A 15,050-nucleotide genomic window follows, 5' to 3' on the forward strand; every position below is an offset into this window, starting at 1 on the left:
TGACAACACATACATTCTACATTCTAAATGTTCTTTATGAGTAGTATTGTGACCCTGGGGTGACAACACATACATTCTAAATGTTCTTTGTGAGTAGTATTGTGACCCTGGGGTGACAACACACACATTCTAAATTCTAAATGTTCTTGATGAGTAGTATTGTGACCCTGGGGTGACAACACATACATTCTAAATGTTCTTTGTGAGTAGTATTGTGACCCTGGGGTGACAACACACACATTCTACATTCTAAATGTTCTTGATGAGTAGTATTGTGACCCTGGGGTGACAACACATACATTCTAAATGTTCTTTGTGAGTAGTATTGTGACCCTGGGGTGACAACACACACATTCTAAATTCTAAATGTTCTTTATGAGTAGTATTGTGACCCTGGGGTGACAACACACACATTCTACATTCTAAATGTTCTTTATGAGTAGTATTGTGACACTGGGGTGACAACACCTGAAACCCCACCTCTTCAAGGAATACCTAGGATAAAGCAATCCTTCTGCCCCCCCCCCCCCCCCCCCTTAAAAGATCTGATGCACTATTGTAAAGTGGCTGTTCCACCGGATGCCATAAGGTGAATGCACCAATTTGTAAGTCGCTCTGGATAAGAGCGTCTGCTAAATGACTTAAATGTAAATGTAACACATACATTCTACATTCTAAATGTTCTTTATGAGTAGTATTGTGACCCTGGGGTGACAACACATACATTCTAAATGTTCTTTGTGAGTAGTATTGTGACCCTGGGGTGACACACACATTCTAAATGCTAAATGTTCTTGATGAGTAGTATTGTGACCCTGGGGTGACAACACATACATCCTAAATGTTCTTTATGAGTAGTATTGTGACACTGGGGTGACAACACATACATCCTAAATGTTATTTATGAGTAGTATTGTGACCCTGGGGTGACAACACACACATTCGAAATTCTAAATGTTCTTTATGAGTAGTATTGTGACCCTGGGATGACAACACACACATTCTAAATTCTAAATGGTCTTCATGAGTAGTATTGTGACCCTGGGGTGACAACACACACATTCTAAATTCTAAATGTTCTTTATGAGTAGTATTGTGACCCCGGGGTGACAACACATACATTCTAAATTCTAAATGTTCTTTATGAGTAGTGTGTGACCCTGGGATGACAACACATTCTAAATTCTAAATGGTCTTCATGAGTAGTATTGTGACCCTGGGGTGACAACACATACATTCTAAATTCTAAATGTTCTTTATGAGTAGTGTGTGACCCTGGGATGACAACACACACATTCTAAATTCTAAATGGTCTTCATGAGTAGTTTTGTGACCCTGGGGTGACAACACATACATTCTAAATGTTCTTTATTAGTATTGTGTGACCCTGGGGTGAAAACACATACATTCTAAGAGATTTCAATGGGTCTTTCTCCATTCTGATTGTTTTATACTGTTCAACTCAACTTCAACCTAAGATAATGTTCTGCATTATCATCAACTTCTGCATTTCCTGGTGGTGATCCTAACTGTCCTAAGACAGGGAATTTTACTAGGATTAAATGTCAGGAATTGTGAAAAACAGAGTTTAAATGTATTTGGCTAAGGTGAATGTAAACCTCCGACTTCCAACTGTATTCTGAAAGGGTAGGAACCAAAGTGTTGATAAGGGTTTCCTAAAGCACCGTTTAATCTTTGGCTACATATTTTCTCTTAGCTACTTCCTGTAGTTAACATATTCTTGCTTCTCGTATTCCTCTTTGATTTAGAAGATACTGTTGCACAAACAACATGCTGATTTAGGTGTACACCATTACTGGTATTATCAGGCTGGATAGCTAAATCTAATCAAAGTTTATTTGTTAAATGCGCCGAATACAAACAACAGGTGTAGACCTTACTGTGAAATGCTTACTTACAAACAATTACCCAACAATGCAGTTTTAAGAAAATAGAGTTAAGAAAATATTTACGAAATAAACTAAAGTAAAAAATGAAATACACAAAAAAACAAAGAAAAATATTTGCTCTGACGGTACATTTATTAGCTATGGAATGCTGGCCTTCTAGGCAGAGTTCCTTTGTCCAGTGTCTGTGTTCTTTTGCCCGTCTTAATCTTTAATTTTTATTGGCCAGACTGAGATATGGCTTTTTCTTTGCAACTCTGGCTAGATGGCCAGCATCCCGTAGATGCCTCTTCACTGTTGACATTGAGACTTGTGTTTTGGCGGGTACTATTTAACTTCTTATGGCTGCAGGGGGCGTATTGAAAAACTGGAAAATATGTGCCCATTTTCAAATGGCCTCTTAATCAATTTTTGCTCTTACAATATGCATATTATTACTACTATTGGATTGAAAACAGTCTATAGTTTCTAAAAACGTTTGAATTATTTCTCTAAGTGGAACAGAACTATTTTTACAGCCCATTTCCTATCCGGAAGTGAGATTTCCAAAATCGATGTCTCTCTTCAAGACCTTGTCTATAAAAGGGCATGTCACTTGGGACCATATAAACACGTCATACGTCTTCCCCTGGGTGTCATGCGGAAGTGAGAGCAGAAAGGACTTGAATATCTCGTTCAGGGCTTGAATACAGCCTCTTGGAGTGAGAGGACCGCCATAATTTTTTTTCTCCCAGGCGCGAAGTTGGACTTTGTATTGCCTCCTGGAAAACTGTCGTTATACGTGAATATAGTCTCCGGCTTCGATTTGACTTGATACATGTCACAATATCATCCTAAAGTATGTTTTTTCAATCTAGTTTAATTATATTATTGAAATTTATTTGGGACTTTAGACGTGATGCTTTGGAAGAATTGTTGAAGAAGGAGAGGTTAGCGCCGCACGGCCAGTGTGCTTGCTAATTCAAGAGGGAAATAGTTCGTTCTGGATCCCAAACAAAGACTGTACTGGACAATGGACCCCTTTACAACATTCTGATGGAAGATCAACAAAGATAAGGACCCAATTTGGGATGCTATTTAATATATCTGTCGAGCTGTGCTATCGCTACCGATTACTTGGAATCAATGTTGTTGTGTGTTAGCCATTGCAGTAAGCTAATAACGATATATTGTGTTTTCGCTGTAAAACACTTTAAAAAATCGGAAATATTGTCTGTATTCACAAGATCTTTGTCTTTCATTTTGCTATACAACATATATTTTTCTGAAATGTTTTATGATGAGTAATTAGGTAGTTGACGTTGGTGTCTGTATTTACTCTGGCTACTCCTGTGCGATTTCTGACTAGCTATGATGGTAGCACTAATGTAAAACTGATTTATAGCTAAAATATGCACATTTTTTTAACAAAACATAGATTTATTGTGTAACATGTTATAGGACTGTCATCTGAGGTAGTTTTTTCTAGGTTATTTACGTTGGTTCTAGGTTAGTTAGGTTGGCTTGTGCATGCTACTTGCATCCTACTTGTGCTGTGAAAAATGTCTGTCCTCTTTTTTATTTGGTGGTGAGCTAACATAAATATATGTGGTGTTTTCTCTGTAAAACATTTTTAAAAATCGGACATGTTGGCTGGATTGACAAGATTTTTATCTTTCAAATGCTGTATTGGACTTGTTAATGTGTGAAAGTTAAATATTTAAAAAAAATAGATTTTGAATTTCGCGCCCTGCAATAGAGCTGGATGTTGTCATAAGTGTACCGACGTCGGGACAGCCCGCCTAACAGGATAATGAAGCTGCCAATTGAGGACTTTTGTGAGGCAAACCACACACAAAGTGATTTATTTATTTACAATTAGAGGATTTAGAACACCCACAGTCCTCTACACCAGATTGTGCTGCTGATGCCAAGTCCCATAGCAGTCTCTCTCTGCTGTCAAGCAGAGGGTAACACCTCTACACCAGATTGTGCTGCTGATGCCAAGGCCCATAGCAGTCTCTCTCCGCTGTGAAGCAGAGGGTAACACCTCTACACCAGATTGTGCTGCTGATGCCAAGTCCCATAGCAGTCTCTCTCCGCTGTGAAGCAGAGGGTAACACCTCTACACCAGATTGTGCTGCTGATGCCAAGGCCCATAGCAGTCTCTCTCTGCTGTCAAGCAGAGGGTAACAGAACAAGTAGAGCAGGTGATGGGAGATTTCTTGTGGCACAGAACACAACGACGCCTCCCTGCTGTGCTCTTTTTACCCAGAGGCACATTCAGGTCTGCAGTGATGTATTTTGGCAGGTGAACACCACTGGCGACAGGAGTAGAGGGGACAGATGTAGAGCGGACAGAAGGTGCTGCAGTGGACTTTGTGCCGTAGCCAGCAAGCTCCTGGATGAGCAGCTCTCTGAAGGCTAGCTGTGTCATGGGGGTCTGTCCACAGCTCTTAGCCATTTCCTTATGAAGGACGAATGCATTCACCACAGCAATGTCGATGAAGTGATAGAACAATGTCCTGTACCAATTCATTGTCTTGTGGAGAACATTGTTGTAGCCTATCAGAGCGTCTGACAGGTCCACACCTCCCATGCTCTTGTTGTAGTCCTTCACAGCAGCAGGAATGGGGACATTTTTAGTGGTCTGTTCCCCATTAGCGTCCTTCACACGCCTGCCGACGTGATTGCCACTGTACGATTTGTGGATACTGGAGCACATGACCACCTCTCTGGTATCCATCCACTTCACAAAGAGCAGGTCATCTTTACAAATCCATCGCATGGTACCCCTATCAGCCCTCTTAGGCATGTCGTTGACTTTTGTTTTGGGAAAACCCACTCTGTTGGGACAAATGGTGCCACAAGCCCACACATTCAGCTTCCTCAGGTCTGTGAACAGGGTAGGGCTTGTGTAGAAGTTGTCCACAAACAGTTTGTAGCCCGTCCCCAGCAGTTGAAAATCCAATAATTCCATAACGGAATCATAACTAAGTCCCTTACCGGTGTCTGGGATGGATTTCCCCTCATAAACAAAAAAATTCCAAGTGTAGGCACACACAGAATCGGCCAAAACAAACAGCTTGTAAGCCCATTTTGTTGGCTTGTTACGCATATAATGTTTCCGGCCAATTCCAGCCTTTGAGGCTACCATCCTCTCATCTATGTACAGGTTCTGGTTGGGCTGAAAATGGGTCTTGCAGGCCTCAACCATGCTGGGGTAGAGAGGTTTGATTTTGCAGAGCCTATCAAAGCTTGCTGTGCCTCTCTTCTTGTCATTGTCTTCGTCAACTTGTGGGTCACTGATATGAAGTGCCCGTGAGATAGTCAGAAACCTGTTAGAAGACATGACAGTGGTGGGGAAAGGCAGTTGGTAGAGTGTTGAGCTTCTCCAGTAGTCCTTCAGGTTATTCAACTTCACCAGCCCCATGTAGATGACCAGTGAGATGTAACAGTACAGGTCTTGGATGGAAACGGGCTTCCATGCCTCTTTCTTGCCTACTTGTTTCTTAGCCCCATACTTGTTGGTGTTAGACACCAGCGAATCAAGAACTGACAAGGAGAAAAACATCTGGAAAAGATGAAGGGGGCTGTACTTTGCAGTCATGTCCAGCTGAGGTCCTGGCTGCCTTTTCGGTCTAAATGTTGGTGGAAGTGGCTCCACGTCATCCTCTAGCACAGTGTGCCAGCGGTCCTCTGCCTCGGTGGTAGTTGCCGCTGGTTCACTGGCCCTCTTCCGCTTCTGGGCTGACTTCTTCACAACTCTAGATGGCCGGGCCGGGGTGGGTGTGGAGCCAGAGGCAGCAGCAGCAGGGGTCATACTGGAGGAACCAGTTCCTACGTTTGAATGAGTAGGGGATGGAGGACTGTGGTCTCTTTGGAGTGGCACCCAGAGGTCATCAGAGTCAGAGTCTCTACCACTATTGAGGATTAAAACACATTCAGTTAGATCTCAAGTTTACTGTCATTTTATTTTGACCTTTATTTTAGTAGAGGTGAGCCCTGCATCAATACATTACGGGTGAGCCCTGCATCAATACATTACGGGTGAGCCCTGCATCAATACATTACGGGTGAGACCTGCATCAATACATTACGGGTGAGCCCTGCATCAATACATTACGGGTGAGCCCTGCATCAATACATTACGGGTGAGCCCTGCATCAATACATTACGGGTGAGCTCTGCATCAATACATTATGGGTGAGCCCTGCATCAATACATTACGGGTGAGCCCTGCATCAATACATCAAATACACATATCTATAAACATATATATTATATAGAGTATAAGGAACACAATCACTATAATGAAATATGGGGATCAATAAGACAGTCAAAAAGCCACAGCATGTCACAGCCAACATAACATACAATGTATTAGCATAGCCTATGTGTATACCTCAACAAGGTTGAACAAGGTACACCTGTTAATTGAAATGCATTCCATGAAGCTGGTTGAGAGAATGTCAAGAGTGTGCAAAGCTCTCATCCAATCAAATAGGTGGCTACTTTGAAGAATCTCAAATATGAAATTTATTTTGTTTTGTTTAACACTTTTTTGGGGTTTGCTACATACTTCCATATGTGTTATTTCATAGTATTGATGTCGTCACAATTTTTCTACAATGTAGAAAATAGTACAAATACAGAAAAACCCTTGAATGAGTAGGTGTGTCCAAACTTTTGACTGGTACTCTGTGTATATAAATATATATAAATCAAATAAAAATATCTGAAATGAATATGCAACCATTTAAACAACTGCATTAGCATGAGAAGCAAAAACCTATTTTACTTACTGATCTAAAAGTGGATCTTTTCCTTCCAAAAACATTTCTTCCGCGCTGGAATCATAACTGTGGTCACTCACAGAGTCCTCATCCATTCCTTCTGTGTCACTCTCCCGGTCAATTTCTGCAATAATATCATCAAAATGTGTATACTTGGACTTCCATTTCGTTTTTCCACTCTTAGTAGCCATGTTTAACTTTTTCAGATTTGCAAAGTTTGTAGAAGAGAAGGAACTGCTGTGAAACGTAAACTACAGTGTGTCCTGTTTCCTTTCACCAGAGAATGAACTCTGTTGTGCACAGCTCCAGCATGATGGCTGTTTGTCCTACAAACGGCATTCACATACTGCTGGAAAGCCCAGCTCATTGGCTATCTAGCTAGGTTTCAAAACGATAGGTGGTCATTGGACCAAGACACTGTCAATCAAGTGAACACTGCTCGTGTCATTGGTGCGTAATGATGGCTGACCTTCATGGGATAATTGACGTGTTGCGTAGCCAATACGTAATGTAGAATGATGAAACAAGTTTGGTTGTCTTCTAGAGTGTCTGAGGATTAGAACCGAACTTGACCGGGTTAAACAACTTGATGCAGATTAGATTTCATATATTGTTTTGTTCAAATAGTTGGAATTCATGCAAAACGCTGTATACAACATGGAACGGTCAGGATATAAACATGGATTTGATCAAACGCTGTATACAAGATGGAACGGTTAGGATATACACATGGATTTGATCAAACGCTGTATACAACATGGAACGGTTAGGATATACACATGGATTTGATCAAACAAAACAAGACCCTCAGGATGACAAATCAAGATGACTGAATGTAAGTACATTATTTACCGTCAGAGCAGCAACTGTCCATATTTAGAGACACTGATCCTGTAGAAGTAAACAAAAAGCCACAATCAATCAACCAACCAATCTGCAGTTCAAACAATAACAAATCTGTCATTCCACCACTGTTTAGGTAATACCATGATGGATGGGGCTGGAGAAATGTAACTTCTGTCAAATTCATAGACAAACCTACGGATGCAAGGACTGACCATCCATGATATCAACATTATGGTGTTAACCATGTTGAGGCTATACATTGTTGATTTACATTGTTTCTAAACATTGGACAAAAAAAATGCCTATTTGGGGTTCTGATGGGTTACGACAGTTGAACTAAGCTCATGAGACATGTGTTATAAGCATGTGTTATATTTAAGCAATAAGGTACGAGGGTGTGTGGTATATTGGCCATTTACAACAAACCCCCGAGGTGCCTTATTGCTATTATAAACTGGTTACCAACATAATTAGAACAGTAAAAACTAATGTTTTGCCATACCCATGTTGTATACGGTCTGATATACCATGGCTATCAGCATTCAGAACCACACAGTTTATAATCTTCAAGATCCAATGGTTATATATAAATCATTTAAAAGTCAAATGATGGATGTAGCAAATGCAGATTCCCCCTTTAACACCACACATCAGTTCAACAACTGCAGAGTTTGTTCCTCTGTTTTTAAGACAGTACTTACGAGTGTTAATCAGGGCCTTGTTTCTCAAAAGCACCTTATGGCTGAGTTCATCATTAGAACCATTGGATGCCTTAAGATGCCTTTGGGAAACCAGGCCCAGATATCCAGTTTCCTCTTCTTCTTCCTCCTCCATTTTCGATGTGACAGTCATCTCCGCCTCCTCCTCTTTCATTCCAAAAACTGCATCCTCCTCTTCTTTTACTGTAACATCCTCTTCCTCTTTCACTCTAAACGAGTCTTCCTCTTCTTTCACTGTAACGTCTATCTCTTCTTCTTTCACGGTAACAGCCTCGCCCTCTACTTGTTTTTGTGTTGTAACATCCTCCTCTTCCTTCTCCTCTTTTACGGCAATGTTCAGCCACAGACCTTCTTTCTCCGTCCAGCAGACCTCCTCTTCTTTGGCAGGAGGAGAGTAGCTTAGTGAACTCATGGTCGGGGATTTTCGCTAGCTAGGCTAATGCTAACTTAGCCAGCCAGCTAGCTGACTAATAACAGCAACAACGCAAATATGAAAGTAAGTGGGATAACTAACAAGACGACAGAGATGTGTTTAGAACACAGTTCCTACTATACACGAAAGCGTCTAAAGAGCTTTATTGGTTCAGCTATATTGGCTAGCAAGCTATCGAGGTGGCTGACTGACTGTTGCTGCTGTTGAAAGAAGCGTTCCGTCCACTAGATTATACGTCACAGTAGCAGCATTGCCTTAAAGCCCCAGACCGCCATTTGTTGACTGGAGTAGGTAACGCAGTTGAGTAAAATGTACATTTTATTTTCAGTTAAAGGATAACGTTAGGATGCATGAGTTTTTACTCACCAGTGTAACAGCACAGTGTGGTTAAAGACTTAGTAACTGAGCTGTAGTCACGATCTGGTTACCTATAAGTACAAACAGTTGTTTTTGCGTTATTAAATATGTATTAACTTATTTCTTCTAAACTACCCACAATGCAATATTTCGCAACGTCATATTTTTTATTTATTTTTTATTTGGTAGTGATGTTTTTTATTTATATATATTTTTTTCTCACCTTTATTTAACCAGGTAGGCCAGTTGAGAACAAGTTCTCATTTACAACTGCGACCTGGCCAAGATAAAGCAAATCAGTACGACAAAAACAACAACACAGAGTTACACATGGGATAAACAAACCTACAGTCAATAACACAATAGAAAAATCTATGTACAGTGTGTGCAAATGTAGTAAGATTAGGGAGGTTAGGCAATAAATAGGCAAAATAATAATAATTACAATTTAGCATTAACACTGGAGTGATAGATGTGATAGATGTGCAGATGATGATATGCAAGTAGAGTTACTGGGGTGCAAAGGAGCAAAGGAGCAAAATATAAATAACAGTATGGGGATGAGGTAGTTGGTGGGCTATTTACAGATGGGCTGTGTACAGGTACAGTGATCAGTAAGCTGCTCTGATGCTTACAGTTAGAGAGGGAGATATAAGTCTCCAGCTTCAGTGATTTTTGCAATTCATTCCAGTCACTGGCAGCAGAGAACTGGGACGTTCACCGGACGTGCTACCTGTCCCAGACCTGCTGTTTTCAACTCTCTAGAGACAGCAGGAACAGTAGAGATACTCTGAATGATTGGCTATGAAAAGCCAACTGACATTTACTCCTGAGGTGCTGATCTGTTGCACCCTCAACAACCACTGTGATTATTATTATTTGACCCTGCTGGACATCTATGAACATTTGGACATCTTGGCCATGTTCTGTTATAATCTCCACCCGGCACAGCCAGAAGAGGACTGGCCACCCCTCATAGCCTGGTTCCTCTCTAGGTTTCTTCCTAGGTTCTGGCCTTCCTGTTGAGTTTTTCCAAGCCACCGTGCTTCTACACCTGCATTACTTGCTGTTTGGGGTTTTAGGCTGGGTTTCTGTACAGCACTTTGATATATCAGCTGATGTAAGAAGGGCTTTATAAATACATTTGATTGATTGATTGAACTGGAAGGAAAGGCGGCAAAAGGAGGTGTTGGCTTTGGGGATGACCAGTGAAATATACCTGCTGGAGCACGTACAACGGGTGGGTGTTGCTATGGTGACCAGTGAGCTGAGATAAGGCAGGGATTTACCTAGCAAAGACTTATAGATGACCTGGAGCCAGTGGGTTTGGCAACAATTATTAAGCGAGGGCCAGCCAACGAAATCATACAGGTCGCAGTGGGTAGTATATGGGCCTTTGGTGACAAAACGGGTGGCACTGTGATAGACTACATCCAGTTTGCTGAGTAGAGTGTCGGAGGCTATTTTGTAAATGACATCGCTGAAGTCAAGGATCAGTAGGATAGTCAGTGTTACGATGGTATGTTTGGCAGCATGAGTGAAGGAGGCTTTGTTGTGAAATAGGAAGCCGATTCTAGATTTAATTTTGCTTAATGTGAGTCTGGAAGGAGAGTTTACAGTCTAACCAGACACCTAGGTATTTGCAGTATTTGCCGTCCAGAGTAGTGATGCTAGTCGGGCGGGCGGTTGCGGGCAGCAATCGGTTGAAGAGCATGTATTTAGTTTTACGAGCATTTAAAAGCAGTTGGAGGCCACGGAAGAAGTGTTGTACGGCATTGAAGCTCGTTTGGAGGTTTGTTAACACAGTGTCCAAAGAAGGGCCAGATGTATACTGAATGGTGTCGTCTGCGTAGAGGTGGATCAGAGAATCACCAGCAGCAAGAGCGACATCATTGATATATACAGAGAAAAGAGTCGGCCCGAGAATTGAACCCTGTGGCACCTCCATAGAGACTGCCAGAGGTCCAGGGAACAGGCTCTCCCCGATTTGACACACTGAACTCTATCTGAGAAGTAGTTGGTGAACCAGGCGAGGCAGTCATTTGAGAAACCAAGGCTATTGAGTCTGCCGATAAGAATGTGGTGATTGACAGAGTCGAAAGCCTTGGCCAGGTCGATGAAGACGGCTGCACAGTACTGTCTTTTATCGATGGCGGTTATGATATCGTTTAGTAGCTTGAGCGTGGCTGAGGTGCACCCATGACCAGCTCGGAAACCAGATTGCATAGTGGAGAAGGTACGGCGGAATTCAAAATGGTCGGTGATCTGTTTTTAACTTGGCTTTCGAAGATTTTAGAAAGGCAGGGCAGGATGGATATAGGTCTATAACAGTTTGGGTCTAGAGTGTCTCCCCTTTGAAGAGGGGGATGACCGCTGCAGCTTTCCAATCTTTGGGGATCTCAGACGATACGAAAAAGAGGTTGAACAGGCTAAACTGTTAAACAGTTAAGCCAGTACTGAATTTAAGTCATTATCAAGCTTTGTTTATTTGAATCGGCTGTGTAATGAAGTAAAAAAAAGAAAATCGCCCATTGGGGTCTCCAGATCCGAGTTTCAGAAGCGCCGACCTAAAGAATAAGGTAAGCTGTCAGTAGTGTGGTTTCAGGGGTTTATCTCATTGTGTAAAGCAGCCTTTCTTAAAGTATGGGTCGTGACCCAAAGTGGGTCGCGGAAATGTTAATGGTTGGTCGCAACGTGTCAGAGTACATTTATAATTATTTAATTGATTACTGGAATTGATTTGGCCAAATGCATCTGCACTCTATGCTTAGCAGCGGTCTCTGCTCAGTTTGGCAGCTTCGCGAGAGGAAAATGCCCGTGTACTTCGCAGTTAACCTGATCTTTTTTTCTGCTGTTTTCTTGAAGAACCCTCTGCGACCCACACGCTGCAGCGCTGTCTTTCAGCAGCAGATGATGCACTTTCAGCCACTGACTTGTCATTCCCACTCGCCGCTGTATCAAATGGTGTCAAGCTAGCCACAAGTTCTGACTGAGCTCAATCATCATGAAATGCAAATACAGCGATGAGTTTCTCTCTCTTGGTTTCACACAAACTTTGAGAAATAATGGGGAGCGCCCACAATGTGTTTTGTGAGGGGGAAGTGCTTAGTAATGAGTCTCTCAAAACGAACAAATTAATATAATGACATGTTCTGACCAAACATCCAGAGCATGACGGTGAACCCAGGGAGTTCTTTCAGAACAGGGCAGAATGCTTCAGGAAACAGTGCTTCAGGAAACAGGCCTTCAGGAAACAGGGATTCAGGAAACATTGCTTCAGGAAACAGGGATTCATGAAACAGGGCTTCAGGAAACAGGGGTTCAGGAAACAGGGCTTCAGGAAACAGGGCTTCAACAGTGGAAAAGTAAGTCAGCTAGCAAGGCATTGCTGTCATTTTATAACAGGTGATAATCAGAAATAAGGGAGTATTATCTCTCATAGCAGTAGATGTGAGTTTCTCTTTCAAACAATCCCCTGGCCTTGTACACAGCTAATAACTAACGTTAGCAAAAGCAAGCTAGCTAGCTACTGATAGTGCAACCGTAGTAACAGTACAGATGAAGATGAAAAATGATCAGAACTGTACATCTTACTGTTGGAAACAAACCTAGATTGGAACTGTTGCTTTTAAAATAAAAGTAATACTTTTTATTCTAAACTGGAATAAACTGATTGAAGCCAGATGCTTTTTGATGCAAACACACTCTCATAGTTCCGGGTTGTCAAAACCGGAGTCCAGAATAGACATGCTTGATGAAAACTTCAACCTGTGTGGTTTGATCAGTTTATTCCAGTTCAGAATAATACAAATAGTTGTTGTATTTTAACAGAAACGGTTCCAACGTAGACTTTTATTCAACAATAGTTTCTACGGTAAGATTTACAGCAGGCCTGATCATTTCTACAGTAAGATGTAGAGCAGGCCTGATCATTTCTACAGTTAGATGTAAAGCAGGCCTGATCATTTCTACAGTGAGATGTACAGTAGGCCTGATCATTTCTACAGTAAGATATACAGCAGGCCTGATCATTTCTACAGTAAGATGTAGAGCAGGCCTGATCATTTCTACAGTTAGATGTACAGCAGGCCTGATCATTTCTACACTAAGATATACAGCAGGCCTGATCATTTCTACAGTAAGATTTACAGCAGGCCTGATCATTTCTACAGTAAGATGTACAGCAGGCCTGATCATTTCTACAGTGAGATGTACAGTAGGCCTGATCATTTCTACAGTAAGATATACAGCAGGCCTGATCATTTCTACAGTAAGATGTAGAGCAGGCCTGATCATTTCTACAGTTAGATGTACAGCAGGCCTGATCATTTCTACACTAAGATATAGAGCAGGCCTGATCATTTCTACAGTAAGATTTACAGCAGGCCTGATCATTTCTACAGTAAGATGTACAGCAGGCCTGATCATTTCTACAGTAAGATGTACAGCAGGCCTGATCATTTCTACGGTAAGATGTACAGCAGGCCTGATCATTTCTAGGGTAAGATGTACAACAGGCCTGATCATTTCTACAGTAAGATGTACAGCAGGCCTGATCATTTCTACGGGAAGATGTACAGCAGGCCTGATCATTTCTACGGTAAGATGTACAGCAGGCCTGATCATTTCTACAGTAAGATGTACAGCAGGCCTGATCATTTCTACAGTGAGATGTACAGCAGGCCTGATCATTTCTACACTAAGATGTACAGCAGGCCTGATCATTTCTACAGTAAGATGTACAGCAGGCCTGATCATTTCTACAGTAAGATGTACAGCAGGCCTGATCATTCCTACAGTAAGATGTACAGCAGGCCTGATCATTTATACAGTAAGATGTACAGCAGGCCTGATCATTTCTACAGTAAGATGTACAGCAGGCCTGATCATTTCTACAGTAAGATATAGAGCAGGCCTGATCATTTCTACAGTAAGATATACAGCAGGCCTGATCATTTCTACAGTAAGATGTACAGCAGGCCTGATCATTTCTACAGTAAGATGTACAGTAGGCCTGATCATTTCTTCAGTAAGATGTACAGCAGGCCTGATCATTTCTACAGTAAGATGTACAGCAGGCCTGATCATTTCTACAGTAAGATTTACAGCAGGCCTGATCATTTCTACAGTAAGATGTACAGCAGGCCTGATCATTTCTACAGTAAGATATACAGCAGGCCTGATCATTTCTACAGTAAGATATACAGCAGGCCTGATCATTTCTACAGTAAGATGTACAGCAGGCCTGATCATTTCTACAGTAAGATTTACAGCAGGCCTGATCATTTCTACAGCAGGCCTGATCATTTCTACAGCGGGCCTGATCATTTCTACAGTAAGATGTACAGCAGGCCTGATCATTTCTACAGTAAGATGTACAGCAGGCCTGATCATTTCTACAGTAAGATGTACAGCAGGCCTGATCATTTCTACAGTAAGATATACAGCAGGCCTGATCATTTCTACAGTAAGATGTACAGCAGGCCTGATCATTTCTACAGTAAGATGTACAGTAGGCCTGATCATTTCTTCAGTAAGATGTACAGCAGGCCTGATCATTTCTACAGTAAGATGTACAGCAGGCCTGATCATTTCTACAGTAAGATTTACAGCAGGCCTGATCATTTCTACAGTAAGATGTACAGCAGGCCTGATCATTTCTACAGTAAGATGTACAGCAGGCCTGATCATTTCTACAGTAAGATGTAGAGCAGGCCTGATCATTTCTACAGTAAGATGTACAGCAGGCCTGATCATTTCTACAGTAAGATATACAGCAGGCCTGATCATTTCTACAGTAAGATGTACAGCAGGCCTGATCATTTCTACAGTAAGATGTACAGCAGGCCTGATCATTTCTACAGTAAGATATACAGCAGGCCTGATCATTTATACAGCAGGCCTGATCATTTCTACAGCGGGCCTGATCATTTCTACAGTAAGATGTACAGCAGGCCTGATCATTTCTACAGTAAGATGTACAGTAGGCCTGATCATTTCTTCAGTAAGATGT

General features: G+C 41.7%; 1 protein-coding gene across 1 annotated transcript; it reads right to left on the bottom strand.

The window, feature by feature from the left end:
* Positions 1-1,401: 1,401 nt before the first annotated feature.
* LOC129839534 (piggyBac transposable element-derived protein 4-like) lies at positions 1,402-8,894 on the bottom strand. The gene is made up of 4 exons (XM_055907049.1): positions 8,230-8,894; positions 7,535-7,573; positions 6,692-6,806; positions 1,402-5,809 (listed from the first exon to the last, which is right to left on the bottom strand). The coding sequence occupies exons 1-4, from the start codon at positions 8,657-8,659 to the stop codon at positions 4,012-4,014; spliced, it is 2,382 nt and encodes a 793-aa protein (XP_055763024.1). The 5' UTR covers positions 8,660-8,894; the 3' UTR covers positions 1,402-4,011.
* Positions 8,895-15,050: the final 6,156 nt, after the last annotated feature.

The sequence above is a fragment of the Salvelinus fontinalis genome, chromosome 40 (genome assembly GCF_029448725.1).
Source record: "Salvelinus fontinalis isolate EN_2023a chromosome 40, ASM2944872v1, whole genome shotgun sequence".
Taxonomy (NCBI): Eukaryota; Metazoa; Chordata; class Actinopteri; order Salmoniformes; family Salmonidae; genus Salvelinus; species Salvelinus fontinalis.

Bases quoted from the DNA above. Each gene is read 5' to 3' on its own strand.
- LOC129839534 (XM_055907049.1), bottom strand. From the start codon at position 8,659: ATGAGTTCACTAAGCTACTCTCCTCCTGCCAAAGAAGAGGAGGTCTGC. The intron at 6,807-7,534 runs GTAAATAATGTA...ATATTATTGCAG, and splicing joins GGACAGTTGCTGCTCTGACG to AAATTGACCGGGAGAGTGAC. The intron at 5,810-6,691 runs GTAAGTAAAATA...AATCCTCAATAG, and splicing joins AAAGATCCACTTTTAGATCA to TGGTAGAGACTCTGACTCTG.